Source organism: Onthophagus taurus, chromosome 7 (genome assembly GCF_036711975.1).
Source record: "Onthophagus taurus isolate NC chromosome 7, IU_Otau_3.0, whole genome shotgun sequence".
Lineage (NCBI taxonomy): Eukaryota > Metazoa > Arthropoda > Insecta > Coleoptera > Scarabaeidae > Onthophagus > Onthophagus taurus.
Window position 1 is genome coordinate 1,693,670 of NC_091972.1, and position 16,758 is coordinate 1,710,427.

Here is a 16,758-nt window from a genome sequence, read left to right on the forward strand (position 1 = left end):
TATTATTTTTTTTCTTTTTTAATTAACCTAAAAGTTATTTATATAGCGCGATTTCTTATTTAATGTTTATTGTTATTGTTTCAACTAAATTCATCAAAAAAATAATTCTATAAATACATTTTAAGACGTGAATGAATTTAGCTTCATAACTAAATTCTTTTAAATTTTAAATATTTGTTTAACGATTATTTACATAACAAAATATTACTAAATCCTATTAATAAAAGATTCACTTCACATAAATTTTCTTTATTAAATGCGACTTCATTACATTAAGTGCTGATTTATACATTTTATTCTTTAATATGGAAAACAATAGCAAAATCGCGTATAAATACTTTGCGTCAGTCTGACAGATGTCATTCGAGCAGCAGCTGCTCGCTCGTTGAGAGTGGTTAGAGGCGTAAAGAAAATAATGTGTGTCAACAATCGTATAGTTCACGAAGAACGGTAAAAACGTTCGCGAGTCGATTATGTGTTAATTCGATTCATCGGAAAGTGTAATCAAAGTAAAGAAATTATGTACGAAAATGGACTCGTACATTTCGGATATTCAAAATTCCCTCTATGACACGCTTGGTAAGTCACTTGACCACCAAATTCAAAATAATCACTTAAAAAATTCGTCAACATCATCAATTCACTCATTTTCATTTTATTTTTTTTTAGTCAACTACATCGACATAGATTTCACGTTGTGGTTAACATGGCTTTTGACACCACTACTAATTACCTTTGTGCTACCTCTAATTATAGTCATTCTTCTTTATACGACCGCATTAATACTTTATGTGTACAAGTGGCATTGGAATAGGGTTAGGACTACATTTGGACAGGGAGATAAGTGGGGTGCTGCACGAAAAGCTGTTGCTGCACTTTGGGATGCTCATGGATGGATTTGGCATGGTAATCAACTTTGATAAATCTTGTTTAAGTACCAAGAATTATTTTTAACACGTTTTTATTTTTGCCAAGTCATTTATGATAAAGTTATTGATTGTAATCAATCTTTCAACAGATACTTATGTAATCTGGTATGTTTGCTATAGATAAAGTTAAACAAATCATTTTTTTCCAGGTTAATTTAAATATAGTTTTAATTTTTTAGTACTAGTTGGATGGTATCAGATGAATGCAACATTTAATTAAATGTATTTTATAGAATGTTATAGTTTTATGAATGTTATATATTCTGAAATTATGACCAATATGTTTTCTTATAATAATATATCTTTGGATTAATGTTTAATTTTCCATCAATAAATGTTAGTGGAACTCTCTCCACAAATATACAGGTGTTTCTAAATTGATGCGAAAAATTTTAAGGAATGATGTTTCAGCAAAAGTTAACTTTAGTTTACTTTTTGTTCAAACCCCTTCCCCACCGAGTTACAGCACTCTAAAGTTAGGGGAAAAAATTGTTTTTATTTAATAAATCCACTATGAAGAAATTTTGAAGAATGAAATTTGGTAGATAACTGTTGCTAATAAAAGGGCACTTTTTGACGATTTTTATAACTTAATACTTTGCATCAGAAGTTTGTAATGCGTCTACATTTTTGTATTTAAAAACTTCATTGAAATAGAGGGATTCAATACGCAACTTTTTTGTCTCTTGACATTTTCTCCTAAAATTGTTAGTTTGATCACAAAAAAAAATAAACTAATACACAGGCTCAAGTGAATTAATTCAGAGATTGGTTATTATTAGTCAAAGAAATGAAGTTATGTTAAATTGATTCCTTTTTTTTTTGTGATATGATCACAAATCTTAAATATGATGACAAATTTTAATAACTTTTACATTATTTTGGATAACTTTAAAAATCTCTGAAAAATCGAATTGTTAAGAATTTATTCTCAAAGTTTTTTGATTTATAAAGAAAAGTGTGCTCTTTTAACTGGTGAAACCAATTTTTGAAAATATCATTTAGTTTTTAAGATATTAATTCTTAAGCATGATGAAAAATGTTCCGAAAACTTTTACGTTATTTTAGATAACTTTAATGATTTTTGAAAATCGAATTCTTAAGAACTTGTTCTCATATGTTGATTTATAAAGGAAAGCATGCTTTTATAACTGGTGAAACCCGTTTTTGTAAATATCGTTTAGTTTTGAAGATATTAATTCTTAAATATGATGACAAATTTTAGTAACTTTTACGTTATTTTGGATAACTTTAAAAATCTCTAAAAAATCGAATTGTTAAGAATTTGTTCTCAAAGTTTGTTGATTTATAAAGAAAAGCATGCTCTTTTAACTGGTGAAACCCGTTTTTGCAAATATCATGTAGTTTTGAAGATATAAATTCTTAAATATGATAACAAATTTTAGTAACTTTTACGTTATTTTGGATAACTTTAAAAATCCGTGAAAAATCGAATTGTTAAGAATTTGTTCTCAAAGTTTGTTGATTTATAAAGAAAAGTATGCTCTTTTAACTGGTGAAACCCGCTTTTCAAAATATCGTTTAGTTTTGAAGATATTAATTCTTAAATATGATGACAAATTTTAGTAACTTTTACGTTATTTTGGATAACTTTAAAAATCTCTAAAAAATCGAATTGTTAAGAATTTGTTCTCAAAGTTTGTTGATTTATAAAGAAAAGCATGCTCTTTTAACTGGAGAAACCCGTTTTTGCAAATATCATTTAGTTTTTAAGATATTAATTGTTAAATATGATGACAAATTTTAGTACTTTTACGTTATTTTGGATAACTTTAAAAATCTCTGAAAAATCGAATTGTTAAGAATTTGTTCTCAAAGTTTGTTGATTTATAAAGAAAAGTATGCTCTTTTAACTGGTAAAACCCGTTTTTGAAAATATCGTTTAGTTTTGAAGATATTAATTCTTAAATATGATGACAAATTTTAGTACTTTTACGTTATTTTGGATAACTTTAAAAATCTCTGAAAAATCGAATTGTTAAGAATTTGTTCTCAAAGTTTGTTGATTTATAAAGAAAAGTATGCTCTTTTAACTGGTAAAACCCGTTTTTAAAAATATCATTTAGTTTTTAAGATATTAATTCTTAAATATGATATGACAAATTTTAGTAACTTCTACGTTATTTTGGATAACTTTAAAAATCTTTGAAAAATCGAATTGTTAAGAATTTGTTCTCAAAGCTTGTTGATTTATAAAGAAAAGCATGCTCTTTTAACTGGTGAAACCCGTTTTTGAAAATATCGTTTAGTTTTGAAGATATTAATTGTTAAATATGATGAAAAATTTTAGTACTTTTACGTTATTTTGGATAACTTTAAAAATCTCTGAAAAATCGAATTGTTAAGAATTTGTTCTCAAAGTTTGTTGATTTATAAAGAAAAGTATGCTCTTTTAACTGGTAAAACCCGTTTTTGAAAATATCGTTTAGTTTTGAAGATATTAATTCTTAAATATGATGACAAATTTTAGTACTTTTACGTTATTTTGGATAACTTTAAAAATCTTTGAAAAATCGAATTGTTAAGAATTTGTTCTCAAAGTTTGTTGATTTATAAAGAAAAGTATGCTCTTTTAACTGGTAAAACCCGTTTTTAAAAATATCATTTAGTTTTTAAGATATTAATTCTTAAATATGATATGACAAATTTTAGTAACTTCTACGTTATTTTGGATAACTTTAAAAATCTTTGAAAAATCGAATTGTTAAGAATTTGTTCTCAAAGCTTGTTGATTTATAAAGAAAAGCATGCTCTTTTAACTGGTGAAACCCGTTTTTGAAAATATCGTTTAGTTTTGAAGATATTAATTCTTAAATATGATGACAAATTTTAGTAACTTTTACGTTATTTTGGATAACTTTAAAAATCTCTGAAAAATCGAATTGTTAAGAATTTGTTCTCAAAGTTTGTTGATTTATAAAAAAAAGCATGCTCTTTTAACTGGTGAAACCCGTTTTTGAAAATATCATTTAATTTTGAAGATATTAATTCTCAAATATGATGAAAAATGTTAGTAACTTTTACGTTATTTTAGATAACTTTAATGATTTTTGAAAATCGAATTCTTAAGAACTTGTTCTCATTTGTTGATTTATAAAGAAAAGCGTGCTCTTTTAACTGGTGCAACCCGTTTTTGCAAATATCATTTAGTTTTGAAGATATTAATTCTTAAATATGATGACAAATTCTAGTACTTTTACGTTATTTTGGATAACTTTAAAAATCTCAGAAAAATCGAATTGTTAAGAATTTGTTCTCAAAGTTTGTTGATTTATAAAGAAAAGTATGCTCTTTTAACTGGTGAAACCCGTTTTTGAAAATATCGTTTAGTTTTGAAGATATTAATTCTTAAATATGATGACAAATTTTAGTACTTTTACGTTATTTTGGATAACTTAAAAAATCTCTGAAAAATCGAATTGTTAAGAATTTGTTCTCAAAGTTTGTTGATTTATAAAGAAAAGTATGCTCTTTTAACTGGTGAAACCCGTTTTTGCAAATATCACTTAGTTTTGAAGATATTAATTCTTAAATATGATAACAAATTTTAGTAACTTTTACGTTATTTTGGATAACTTTAAAAATCTCTGAAAAATCGAATTGTTAAGAATTTGTTCTCAAAGCTTGTTGATTTATAAAGAAAAGCATGCTCTTTTAACTGGTGAAACCCGTTTTTGAAGATATCGTTTAGTTTTGAAGATATTAATTCTTAAATATGATGATAAATTTTAGTAACTTTTACGTTATTTTGGATAACTTTAATGATTTTTGAAAATCGAATTCTTAAGAACTCGTTCTCATTTGTTGATTTATAAAGAAAAGCATGCTCTTTTAACTGGTGAAACCCGTTTTTGAAAATATCGTTTAGTTTTGAAGATATTAATTCTTAAATATGATGACAAGTTTTAGTAACTTTTACGTTATTTTGGATAATTTTAAAAATCTCTGAAAAATCGAATTGTTAAGAATTTGTTCTCAAAGTTTGTTGATTTATAAAGAAAAGTATGCTCTTTTAACTGGTGAAGCCCGTTTTTGAAAATATCGCTTAGTTTTGAAGATATTATTTCTTAAATATGATGACTAATTTTAGTAACTTTTACGTTATGTTGGATAACTTTAAAAATCGCTGAAAAATCGAATTGTTAAGAATTTGTTCTCAAAGCTTGTTGATTTATAAAGAAAAGCATGCTCTTTTAACTGGTGAAACCCGTATTTGAAAATATCATGTAGTTTTTAAGATATTAATTCTTAAATATGATGACAAATTTTAGTAACTTTTACGTTATTTTGGATAACTTTAAAAATCTCTGAAAAATCGAATTGTTACGAATTTGTTCTCAAAGTTTGTTGATTTATAAAGAAAAGCATATCATTTTAACTGGTGAAACCAATTTTTGAAAATATCATTTAGTTTTTAAGATATTAATTCTTAAACATGATGAAAAATGTTAGTAACTTTTACGTTATTTTAGATAACTTTAATGATTTTTGAAAATCGAATTCTTAAAAACTTGTTCTCATTTGTTGATTTATAAAAAAAGCACGCTCTTTTAACTGGTGAAACTCGTTTTTGAAAATATCATTTAGTTTTGAAGATATTAATTCTTAAATATGATGACAAATTCTAATACTTTTACGTTATTTTGGATAACTTTAAAAATCTCTGAAAAATCGAATTGTTAAGAATTTGTTCTCAAAGCTTGTTGATTTATAAAGAAAAGCATGCCCTTTTAACTGGTAAAACCAATTTTTGAAAATATCATTTAGTTTTTAAGATATTAATTCTTAAGCATGATGAAAAATGTTAGTAACTTTTACGTTATTTTGGATAACTTCAAAAATCTCTGAAAAATCGAATTGTTAAGAATTTGTTCTCAAAGCTTGTTGATTTATAAAGAAAAGCATGCTCTTTTAACTGATGAAACCCGTTTTTGAAAATATCATTTAGTTTTGAAGATATTGTTATTAAAGTAACAATTCGTTAGTTGTAAAATGTTAAGACATAGAAAACTTGCAGATTTTTTCCCTTAACTTTAGAGGACTAGAACTTGGAGGAGAATAGGTTTTGAACAAAAAGTTATATGAACGACACACCTTAATTTTCGCTGAAAAATCACCCCTTGTAATCTTTCGCATCAATTTAGAAACACCTGTGTATGTGTCTGTACTTTACCATAGGTATAGTGTTCTCGGGTTAATACTCAAGAACGTATAGGACATTCGTGCGTGGTCGTACAAAACCCATATGTCTAAAACGGTACAAAACAAGATTTTCGTTCCCTAACGGGTCTTAATACTATGGAAAAAGAACTGCTATCATTATACTAAAATATTTATTCAAACAAAGATATTTTGAACAAACTTTTTTAATATATTTGAACAATATCTATTTCATATTCCTGCCACAGCATAGATATTGGTTAGGTTTGCGTCACCTAGGAACTATGCAAGGTTTATAGAACATAAGGTTACCTCATTCCCTATGCCTCTGTAGTATCGATTATTACCCCGCAAATTGACGTCACTGGTTCGATACAGTCAGAATAAAAGATAGCCTATACACGTGCCTATACTGTGGTACAGTCTATATAAAATATTTAAAGCTCGCATCGTGTTGTGTTGTTCATAGAACCAGCTACGTCACTGACCCACCTTGCCTCTCAGAGGAGGAGAATCGGTATTGGGTAACCTTATGTTCTATAGACCTTGGGAACTATGTACTCTTGTGGGAAAATATGGAATAAGATTCCTGTAAAAAAAGCATTAAGTATACAATTACTTTGTAGTTTTCTTCCTTATTCACTATAATATAGTAAATAAGACATCATATTATGATGAATGTATACTGTATATGAATATACAGCGAATTTCACTTAAAATGCAATATACAAAAATAAATTTCCATAGAAACCAGGGCGTACCTACCTTGGTACCTACCTACTTTGTCCCACATAAAATGCAACATGTCTGAATGTTTCTTGTTCTAAATCTAATGTTAATTCTAGTGACAGTAGTAGGTAGCGCTAGTTAAGATATCACTATGTTGCATATTTATATTGAACTAAAACTAGAACTAACACTAGACCTATAACTAAAAAGCTGTTTCTAAGAATGTTTCTAGTTCTAGGTCTAGTGTTAGTTCTAGTTTTACACTAGCACTATCACTAGAACTAACACAAAACCCAGAACGTTCGGGAACAGATTCGGGTTTAGCCGTACGTCTCTTAAGACGGTCGAAAACTCAAGATTATCATAAGGATGTCACCTTTTTTCAAGCAAAACTTTTCCTTTGAAAAACTATCCAATGCCTGTATTATTAAGCTATGTATTGTATTTTATGTGGGAGAGTGCAAGTGCATAGTTTCGTAACATTCATATATTGCGAGTTATATGAAATTCCCGGTATGAAATTTATAACTGAAATTTAGAAAAGTAATTTATCGTATTCTTTGTGTAATAATAGATTTTTGGTACATGGCCAATATTATATAATTTAATAGTTGACTCATTTATATTGGTCCCCTTATTATAATTTTTTTTAGGATATGAAGTGACTGGCTTGGATAATTTAAATAACAATGAACCTGGCCTAATTATTTATTACCATGGAGCAATACCCATAGATTTATATTATTTTATAACAAAAGTATTATTATTTAAAAACAGATTAGTACATACCGTAGCAGATTATTTTTTGTTTAAAATACCAGGTAATAAAAATTAAATATTATATAATCAAAAATTACGTTATTATATTTATTAAAGGTTTTTCAATAATAGCTGAAGGCATGAATGTGATACCAGGAACTGTACAAACATGTTCCACTGTACTTAAAGATGGCAATTTATTAGCAATAGCACCAGGCGGTGTATACGAGTCACAATTCAGTCATAATTACAATTTAATGTGGAAAAAAAGATTGGGTTTTGCAAAAGTAGCGATCGACGCGAAAGTTGTAATTTCCTCCAAAATCACAAACATTAATTTATCAATTAATTCTTAATTTTTTAAGCCAATTATTCCGATGTTTACGGAAAACGTTCGCGAGGCATTCAGAACGGTTAGTTTTGGTAAAAAATTGTTTTTAAAAATATACGCGGCGACTAAAATTCCGGTTGCCCCAATTTATGGAGGATTTCCTGTTAAGATGATTACGCACGTTGGAAAACCGATTCCCTATGATCCTAATCTTTCTCCAGAAGATTTACAAGCTAAAGTACTTTGTTGTAAAACATCCTATTCTTTTTTTTTATTTTATCATTTTTTAGGTGGCTCAAGCAATCAACGAATTAGTAATTAAACACCAAAGACTGCCAGGTAGTATTACACATGCATTGCTGGATAGGATTCCTTATCTTAGGCTTAAAAATGATTTAGTTAAACACAAATGAACAAAGTACGTAATGAAATAATTCCATTTAACACTTTTTTAACATTTTAATTTTTCATTCCAAAACTACTTTATTAAGTTTCTTTTACCATAAGTACAGTAAAAAAATAAATTGTGTATATTTTGTTGGTTTGAGGTTATGTTAAATATGTAAATAATAAAGTAATTTAGTGATTTTTTTTGTAAATATATATATTTTATACAGAATAAAAACTTTTTATTTTTACAAGTAACCTTCACCTTAATCTCTTAATTAATTAATGAAATTTTGACTTAAAAAAAATTTATCGTCCTTGCATTTTAATATAATTATCTTTTTCAACATGATTTTGCAACCTCACAGCGCGTTTCTGAAAAGGAATAAAATTTACACAATGGAAAATTTAAATAAATGTGTTTACTTAACCTTATAATGCATATCAAAGGAATAAAGCAAGTACATGAGAAAACAATTATTCAGCATATATTTAATGAATAAATTGTTTTTAAAAATACCTTTAATTTAGAACTCCTTTCGTGAATACTCCTCATTTGCTTTTTGATATTGACCAATTTTCCATAATACATTCTCATTAAATCAAACATTTCTTGCAATTCAATTTGATTTTGTGACCAAGATAGTTTCAAATTTTCGTTATGCATCTGTTCTGTTAATATTGCTTGCTTTACCCTTAAAGATTAAGATGTTATATTTTACAATTTGAAGTTTTAATTAATAAAAAGAGTACCTAAGGTCGGAGAGTTGTTTTTTAGTTTCTGTTACAGGGGGTACAAACAATTTCAATGTTCCATGAGCTAATAAATCGCCTACATCATCATCGTAGGGATATGGTATTCTGCAAGATAACAATAAAATAATCCGCAATAAAATATAATAAACACATACGGTTCTTCAAATTGAGACATTTCTTTCAATTCTGCAATATAATTTATAATTTTCACAACATAACCTTATTTTATCAGCTGTCAACAGCGTTGCCAACCTATGCCGACCAAATGTTGGTAGAATCAATGGTAAAAAATCGGTAGGTTTAAATACAAAGTTTATAAATGAATTTATATACATATACAGATGTCCCATATCCTCCGCATCAAAACATTATACGGTTCCCGTGCGGTTATTATAACGATTGTTTAAATATACAGTGTGTTAATTAATTACCGTACCCGACGTCATCATTGCATGTATGCAACCAATATCACAGTATAGGTATTGAAATACGCGATTTGCGTATTTGGTTGCGTACTTGCAATGATGAGGTCGAGTACGATAATTAATTAATACACTGTATTTATATCAGTATATATTATAAACAATGGTTATAACCATTTCGAAAAATTTTTATTAGAAAAATCGCTTCAGGATAATATATCGTGTATATAAGTTATGAGTTACACACTGGAGGATGTATTTTTAAAAAATCGCGTACACCTGAAGACCCTCACAAAGTTACCTTGATTAAAATTATTGTTTTTCGGGATCGAACCTATTGGCAAGTTGTTAATGGTAGCACTTTGGAATTGGAGGATGTTACGAAAAACTTTCAAAATAAAAGTTGTAGCAAATTTTATTCTTAACAATATTGCTATCCTACACTTTTGCTCTTAGATGAGTCAAATTATTAAAGATAACGCTTGGGAATCGGAGCGTGTTACAAAAAAACTTTTACAATAAAAGTTGTAGCAAATTTTATTATTAATATTATTGCTCTGTTGCACTTTTGCTATTAGATGCGTCAATATCGAGAAATATACGAAAATATGAAAATTTTATGAATTTGTTGCTCTTTCAAGTTATTAAAGGTAACACTTGACAATCGGAGCTTGCTATAAGAAAACTTTTAGAACAAAAATTGTAGCAAATTTTATTGTTAACATGATTGCTCTCTTGCACTTTTGCTATTAGATGCGTCAATATCGTGATAGATACGAAAATATGAAAATTTGATGAATCTGTAGCTCTTTCAAGTTATTAAAGGTAACGCTTGGGAATCGGAGCTTGCTATAAGAAATCTTTTATAACAAAAATTATTGCAAATTTTATTGTTAACAATATTGCTCTCTTGCACTTTTGCTCTCAGATGCGTCAATATTGAGATAGATACAAAAATATGAAAATTTGATGAATTTATTGCTTTTTCAAGTTATTAAAGGTAACGCTTAGGAATCGAAGCATGTTACAAAAGAACTTTTAGAACAAAAGTTGTAGCAAATTTTATTGTTAACATTATTGCTCTCTTGCACTTTTGCTATTAGATGCGTTAATATCGTGATAGATACGAAAATATGAAAATTTGATGAATCTGTAGCTTTTTCAAGTTATTAAAGGTAACGCTTGGGAATCGGAGCTTGCTATAAGAAATCTTTTATAACAAAAATTATTGCAAATTTTATTGTTAACAATATTGCTCTCTTGCACTTTTGCTCTTAGATACGTCAATATCGAGAAAAGTACGAAAATATGAAAAATTTGATGAATTTGTTGCTTTTTCAAGTTATCAAAGCTAACACTTGGCAATCGAAGCATGTTACAAAAGAACTTTTAGAACAAAAGTTGTAGCAAATTTTATTCTTAACAGTATTGCTCTCTTACACTTTTACTATTAGATGCGTCAATATCGTGTTAGATACGAAAATATGAAAATTTGATGAATCTGTAGCTCTTTCAAGTTATAAAAGGTAACGCTTGGGAATCGGAGCTTGCTATAAGAAATCTTTTATAACAAAAATTATTGCAAATTTTATTGTTAACAATATTGCTCTCTTGCACTTTTGCTCTTAGATGCGTCAATATCGAGAATTATACGAAAATATAAAAATTGTATGAATTTGTTGCTCTTTCAAAGTTATTAAAAGTAACACTCGGGAATCGGAGCATGTTATAAAAAAACTTTTTGAACAAAAGTTGTAGCAAATTTTATTGTTAACATTATTGCTCTCTTGCACTTTTGCTATTAGATGCGTCAATATCGTGATAGATACGAATATATGAAAATTTTATGAATTTGTAGCTCTTTCAAGTTATTAAAGGTAACGCTTGGGAATCGGAGCTTGCTATAAGAACACTTTTATAACAAAAATTGTTGCAAATTGTATTGTTAACAATATTACTCTCTTGCACTTTTGCTCTTAGATGCGTCAATATCGAGGTAGATGCGAAAATATAAAAATTTGATGAATTTGTTGCTCTTTGAAGTTATTAAAGGTAACACTTGGGAATCGGAGCATGCTATAAGAAATCTTTCATAACAAAAATTGTTGCAAATTTTATTGTTAACAATATTGCTCTCTTGCACTTTTGCTCTTAGATACGTCAATATGGAGATAGATACGAAAATATGAAAATTTGATGAATTTTGTTACTTTTTCAAGTGATTAAAGGTAACCCTTAGAAATCGCAGCATGTTACAAAAAGACTTTTACAATAAAAGTTGTAGCAAATTTTATTATTAAGAAATTGCTCTCTGGCACTTTTGCTCTTAGATGCGTCAATATTGAGATACATACGAAAATATGAAAATTTAATGAATTTATTGCTTTTTCAAGTTATTAAAGGCAACGCTTAGGAATCGAAGCATGTTACAAAAGAACTTTTAGAACAAAAGTTGTAGCAAATTTTATTCTTAACAGTATTGCTCTCTTGCACTTTTGCTCTTAGATGCGTCAATATCGAGAATTATACGAAAATATGAAAATTGTATGAATTTGTTGCTCTTTCAAAGTTATTAAAAGTAACACTCGGGAATCGGAGCATGTTATAAAAAAACTTTTTGAACAAAAGTTGTAGCAAATTTTATTGTTAACATTATTGCTCTCTTGCACTTTTGCTATTAGATGCGTCAATATCGTGATAAATACGAAAATATGAAAATTTTATGAATTTGTAGCTCTTTCAAGTTATTAAAGGTAACGCTTGGGAATCGGAGCTTGCTATAAGAACACTTTTATAACAAAAATTGTTGCAAATTGTATTGTTAACAATATTACTCTCTTGCACTTTTGCTCTTAGATGCGTCAATATCGAGGTAGATGCGAAAATATAAAAATTTGATGAATTTGTTGCTCTTTGAAGTTATTAAAGGTAACACTTGGGAATCGGAGCATGCTATAAGAAATCTTTCATAACAAAAATTGTTGCAAATTTTATTGTTAACAATATTGCTCTCTTGCCCTTTTGCTCTTAGATACGTCAATATGGAGATAGATACGAAAATATGAAAATTTGATGAATTTTGTTACTTTTTCAAGTGATTAAAGGTAACCCTTAGAAATCGCAGCATGTTACAAAAAGACTTTTACAATAAAAGTTGTAGCAAATTTTATTATTAAGAAATTGCTCTCTTGCACTTTTGCTCTTAGATGCGTCAATATTGAGATACATACGAAAATATGAAAATTTGAAAATTTGATGAATTTATTGCTTTTTCAAGTTATTAAAGGTAACGCTTAGGAATCGAAGCATGTTACAAAAGAACTTTTAGAACAAAAGTTGTAGCAAATTTTATTCTTAACAGTATTGCTCTCTTGCAGTTTTGCTCTTAGATGCGTCAATATCGAGAATTATACGAAAATATGAAAATTGTATGAATTTGTTGCTCTTTCAAGTTATTAAAAGTAACACTCGGGAATCGGAGCATGTTATAAAAAAACTTTTTGAACAAAAGTTGTAGCAAATTTTATTGTTAACATTATTGCTCTCTTGCACTTTTGCTATTAGATGCGTCAATATCGTGATAAATACGAAAATATGAAAATTTTATGAATCTGTAGCTCTTTCAAGTTATTAAAGGTAACGCTTGGGAATCGGAGCTTGCTATAAGAAAACTTTTACAACAAAAATTATTGCAAATTTTATTGTTAACAATATTGCTCTCTTGCACTTTTACTCTTAGATACGTCAATATGGAGATAGATACGAAAATTTGAAAATTTGATGAATTTTGTTGCTTTTTCAAGTGATTAAAGGTAAGCCTTAGGAATCGCAGCATATTACAAAAAAACTTTTAGCACAAAAGTTGTAGCAAATTTTATTGTTAACAATATTGCTCTCTTGCACTTTAGCTCTTAAATGCGTCAATATCGAGAAAATTACGAAAATATGAAAATTTGACGAATTTGTTGCTTTTTCAAGTTATTAAAGATAACACTCGGGGAATCGGAGCATGTTATAAAAAAACTTTTAGAACAAAAGTTGTAGCAAATTTTATTGTTAACATTATTGCTCTCTTGCACTTTTGCTATTAGATGCGTCAATATCGTGATAGATACGAAAATATGAAAATGTGATGAACCTGTAGCTTTTCTAAGTTATTAAAACTAATACTTGGGAATCGCAGCGTCTTACAAAAAAACTTTTACAGTAAAAGTTGTAGCAAATTTTATTGTTAACATTATTGCTCTCTTGCACTTTGACGCGTTTTCAAATTTGGCAAGGGTTTTACTTATGACACGTACTGTATATACCAACAATCTGGAAACGTTGCTCGCGCGACATTGCCATACCGTTGGTATATACTTTTATGCAAAATAAGTAGGGTATTCCCATAAGGTACAATTTTTGTCGCAATTGTATCGATTTTAAATACGATGTGTTTCATAATGCTTTGTTAAAATTTTGAAAATCGGTAAATTAATCTTCTATGTTATCGGCTGTCAACGATAATCACGATAATAAATTAAAGGCTTATTTCACGCGATACTTTTCCAATTATAATTTTAAGGTTTTCTATAAAAGTATTTAATATATTTTAGTTTTTTAATTAAATTAAAAACCAGAATTTATAATATTTCAATTAATTATTATTAAATTAAAAATTGATAAATAATACATATAAATAAGCCTCAAAATAACTCAACGTTGTCAACTGTCAAAAAAATAGGTTATGTTTACGTTTGGTTTTCAAAAACTTGCCAGTCACATAAAACTATTAAGATGAGTCAAGAAATTCGTGAAGATGTTCTAAAATTGATGCAACAAAAAGATAAAATCGAATCGGAAATACAAGAATTAACATCTATTTTAACGAAGGTATAAAATACTGTTTTTTTATTACAACAAATCTATAAATTAAATTGTTTTTAGAATGGTGTTGGAATGAGTGATCCTTTGGTTGATACTGAAGGATTCCCTTTGAATAATATTGACATTTACCAAGTAAGACATGCAAGGCACCAAATAATTTGTAAGTTAATATAAACCTTGCATAACTAATTTTTTTAAGTAAGTCTTTATTAGGTTTACAAAATGATCATAAAGCCATTATGAAACAAATTGAGCAAGGGTTACACGGTTATTATAGTAGTGCTCAAAATGGTACACCGTCACGTGAAGTAGAACAAGGGCAACATAATGTAGCTGCTATAGAACAACATAGGACCCCTTTTGCTAAAGTTACTACAGTTTCTGATGGATCACCAGCAGATATTGCTGTAAATTTTTTGTCTTTAATTTAAAATTTATGTTTATTAAAAATATTTATTTTAGGGGTTGCAAGTAGATGATTTTGTTGTTGAATTTGGATCAATAAATTCGACGAATTTCACAAACATTACGGATATTGCAAACGTTGTACGTCATTCGGAGGGTCATCAATTGAGAATAAAACTAAAACGTGGAGATAGATTCATTGTGACGCAGTTATTACCTAAACTTTGGGCTGGACAAGGTTTATTAGGATGCACCATTGTTCGTATTTAAGGATAAAAATAATTTAAATGTTAATCACAGCTTTGTTTTGTTTATAAACATGATTTGCTATAAATAAATACTTAAAAATATATTTTACAGATTTCTTTACATATTTTCCTGACATCTATGTTTGCAATACTTAAACTAGACAAATAATTTCTTAAAATTGCAAAACTGATGTCGCAACGTTTGCAAATAATACGCAATAATAAAATATTGTTGTTTAAAATAGAACAAAAACACTCTCTAAATTTATCTTAGGTTTTATTAAAGTAGTATAAACTTTTTGTAGATAATATTGGATCCGCGGTACGCAGCACGTAGCAGTGTTCGTCGTGTGTTGTGTTGTGAAAGGTCACACGTAAACGTGGTACATAATTCCGTCGCCGGAATTTTGCTGAACGTGGCAATTTGAGGTTGAAACGAATAAGACTACTTAAGCCCTGTTACTAAGTGCGATACCATTGTCAAAAACATGTCAAGTCCGGGCAAGAGTGAATCCGAACTAAAAGCGGGTCATCCTCCAGCAGGTGAGAACATATGGTGTAAATAAACATTGACAAAGGTCGGTTATTTTTGATTGTTTTTGTTAATGCGCAGTTAAAGCGGGGGGTATGCGAATTACTCAACATAAAACTCATAAGGATCAGACGGGATTTTCAGAAGATATTACCGGGTTAAAGGTCTCTGGAAGTCCACCCAAGGTAACAACAATTTCTGGTGCTATTCCAAGGGGAAACGCCGATTTTCCTACTGAGGCTGTGCAAAGTTTTCATAAGGATAAACCACCAGCGCAACATGCTTCTAAACCTATTATAAATATCCAACAACCAAGGAAATAGTTGAGTTGATATAAAAGGGGATAAGTCTTGCAATTTAAAAATTTATTTTTTATTATTCATTAAAATATATGATTATTTTTCTTTTGTTTGCTGAGGGTATAAGGGATTATAAAAACCAGGAAAATCAATTTTTGCTAAAAAAAACAAACCATGTATGCATTTATTAGAATTTTAATAAAACTTGTTATTTAACAAAAAATAACATGCGCTATTTGTCATTATTTTCCTTGCTTATCATTTTATTCCAAGTACCCATGTATTTTTTTCTCTTATCTTCTTTACTCAACGGACATAAGTGTGCAGCCGCTACAGTTTCTTTAAATTCATCATAGTTTTGAGACGTGTAACAAGCTCGAATCTTCGCGTCGTTCCTTATCCAATACAATTTATCATCTTCAATAGCTTTTTGTAGATTACTAAATAAAGATTTATCATCAAAATCTTTTTTTATTTTAGACATTTTCCTAACGTGTTAAAATCACCTTGTTTATTATTTGACAATTTTGACATCAAAACTGTTACCATGGTTACATCAAAATATCCATTATTAAAATTAATTTATTATCTACATTTCTAACAATAAAAGAATTGAATTGAAATGTTTATTTTTCTAAAGATAAAGATTTTACAGTAAAATTGTTGAGAGATAACCTTGAATTGATTAAAATTTGAAACGTCAACAAAATACACAACACAGATGGCAGCACTAACCAAAAGAATTTAAATTACGTGTCAAACTTTGTGAAATTGATTACAATTTTTTAGCATAAATATATTATTTCAGCACAAATTTTGTTATTGCATCAACGAAACCATGCTCAAAGCGGTTATACTTATCGGAGGTCCTCAAAAAGGTAAATTATTAAAACTTAACCTAAAATTTTTTT

The 16,758-nt window shown here is 28.2% G+C and overlaps 6 protein-coding genes across 8 annotated transcripts in view; 4 read left to right on the forward strand and 2 right to left on the reverse strand.

Moving 5' to 3' along the window:
* LOC111417434 (mediator complex subunit 8) overlaps window positions 1-6,670 on the reverse strand; it is a 30,951-nt gene extending 24,281 nt beyond the window's left edge. Inside the window, exon 1 of the mRNA XM_071197732.1 lies at window positions 6,397-6,670. The gene's annotated coding sequence lies outside the window, so the exon portion shown is untranslated. The remainder of the gene's footprint in view (window positions 1-6,396) is intronic.
* LOC111417432 (chromosome bows) overlaps window positions 1-16,758 on the forward strand; it is a 142,738-nt gene that overhangs the window by 94,728 nt on the left and 31,252 nt on the right. The window lies entirely within an intron of this gene.
* LOC111421799 (DGAT1/2-independent enzyme synthesizing storage lipids) lies at window positions 267-8,570 on the forward strand. 2 transcript variants are annotated; one of them, XM_023054992.2, is made up of 6 exons: window positions 276-579; window positions 670-906; window positions 7,493-7,660; window positions 7,716-7,906; window positions 7,964-8,167; window positions 8,220-8,570. In XM_023054992.2, exons 1-6 carry the CDS (start codon window positions 531-533, stop codon window positions 8,340-8,342), a joined length of 972 nt encoding a protein of 323 aa, XP_022910760.1. In that variant the 5' UTR covers window positions 276-530; the 3' UTR covers window positions 8,343-8,570. The 2 variants fall into 2 exon arrangements, with proteins under 2 accessions (XP_071053832.1, XP_022910760.1); XM_071197731.1 differs by having other exon boundaries at window positions 267-906.
* LOC111421798 (biogenesis of lysosomal organelles complex 1 subunit pallidin) lies at window positions 8,505-9,337 on the reverse strand. 2 transcript variants are annotated; one of them, XR_002707244.2, is made up of 4 exons: window positions 9,228-9,337; window positions 9,070-9,177; window positions 8,748-9,011; window positions 8,505-8,691 (listed from the first exon to the last, which is right to left on the reverse strand). XR_002707244.2 is itself a non-coding variant. In XM_023054991.2 (4 exons), exons 1-4 carry the CDS (start codon window positions 9,245-9,247, stop codon window positions 8,626-8,628), a joined length of 369 nt encoding a protein of 122 aa, XP_022910759.1. In that variant the 5' UTR covers window positions 9,248-9,337; the 3' UTR covers window positions 8,505-8,625. The 2 variants fall into 2 exon arrangements, 1 of the variants encoding a protein (XP_022910759.1); XM_023054991.2 differs by having other exon boundaries at window positions 8,837-9,011.
* LOC111421782 (26S proteasome non-ATPase regulatory subunit 9) lies at window positions 14,189-15,120 on the forward strand. Its single transcript, XM_023054969.2, has 4 exons — window positions 14,189-14,369; window positions 14,424-14,523; window positions 14,577-14,770; window positions 14,826-15,120. The coding sequence occupies exons 1-4, from the start codon at window positions 14,274-14,276 to the stop codon at window positions 15,036-15,038; spliced, it is 603 nt and encodes a 200-aa protein (XP_022910737.1). The 5' UTR covers window positions 14,189-14,273; the 3' UTR covers window positions 15,039-15,120.
* LOC111421781 (death-associated protein 1) lies at window positions 15,205-16,073 on the forward strand. The gene is made up of 2 exons (XM_023054968.2): window positions 15,205-15,559; window positions 15,630-16,073. The coding sequence occupies exons 1-2, from the start codon at window positions 15,505-15,507 to the stop codon at window positions 15,869-15,871; spliced, it is 297 nt and encodes a 98-aa protein (XP_022910736.1). The 5' UTR covers window positions 15,205-15,504; the 3' UTR covers window positions 15,872-16,073.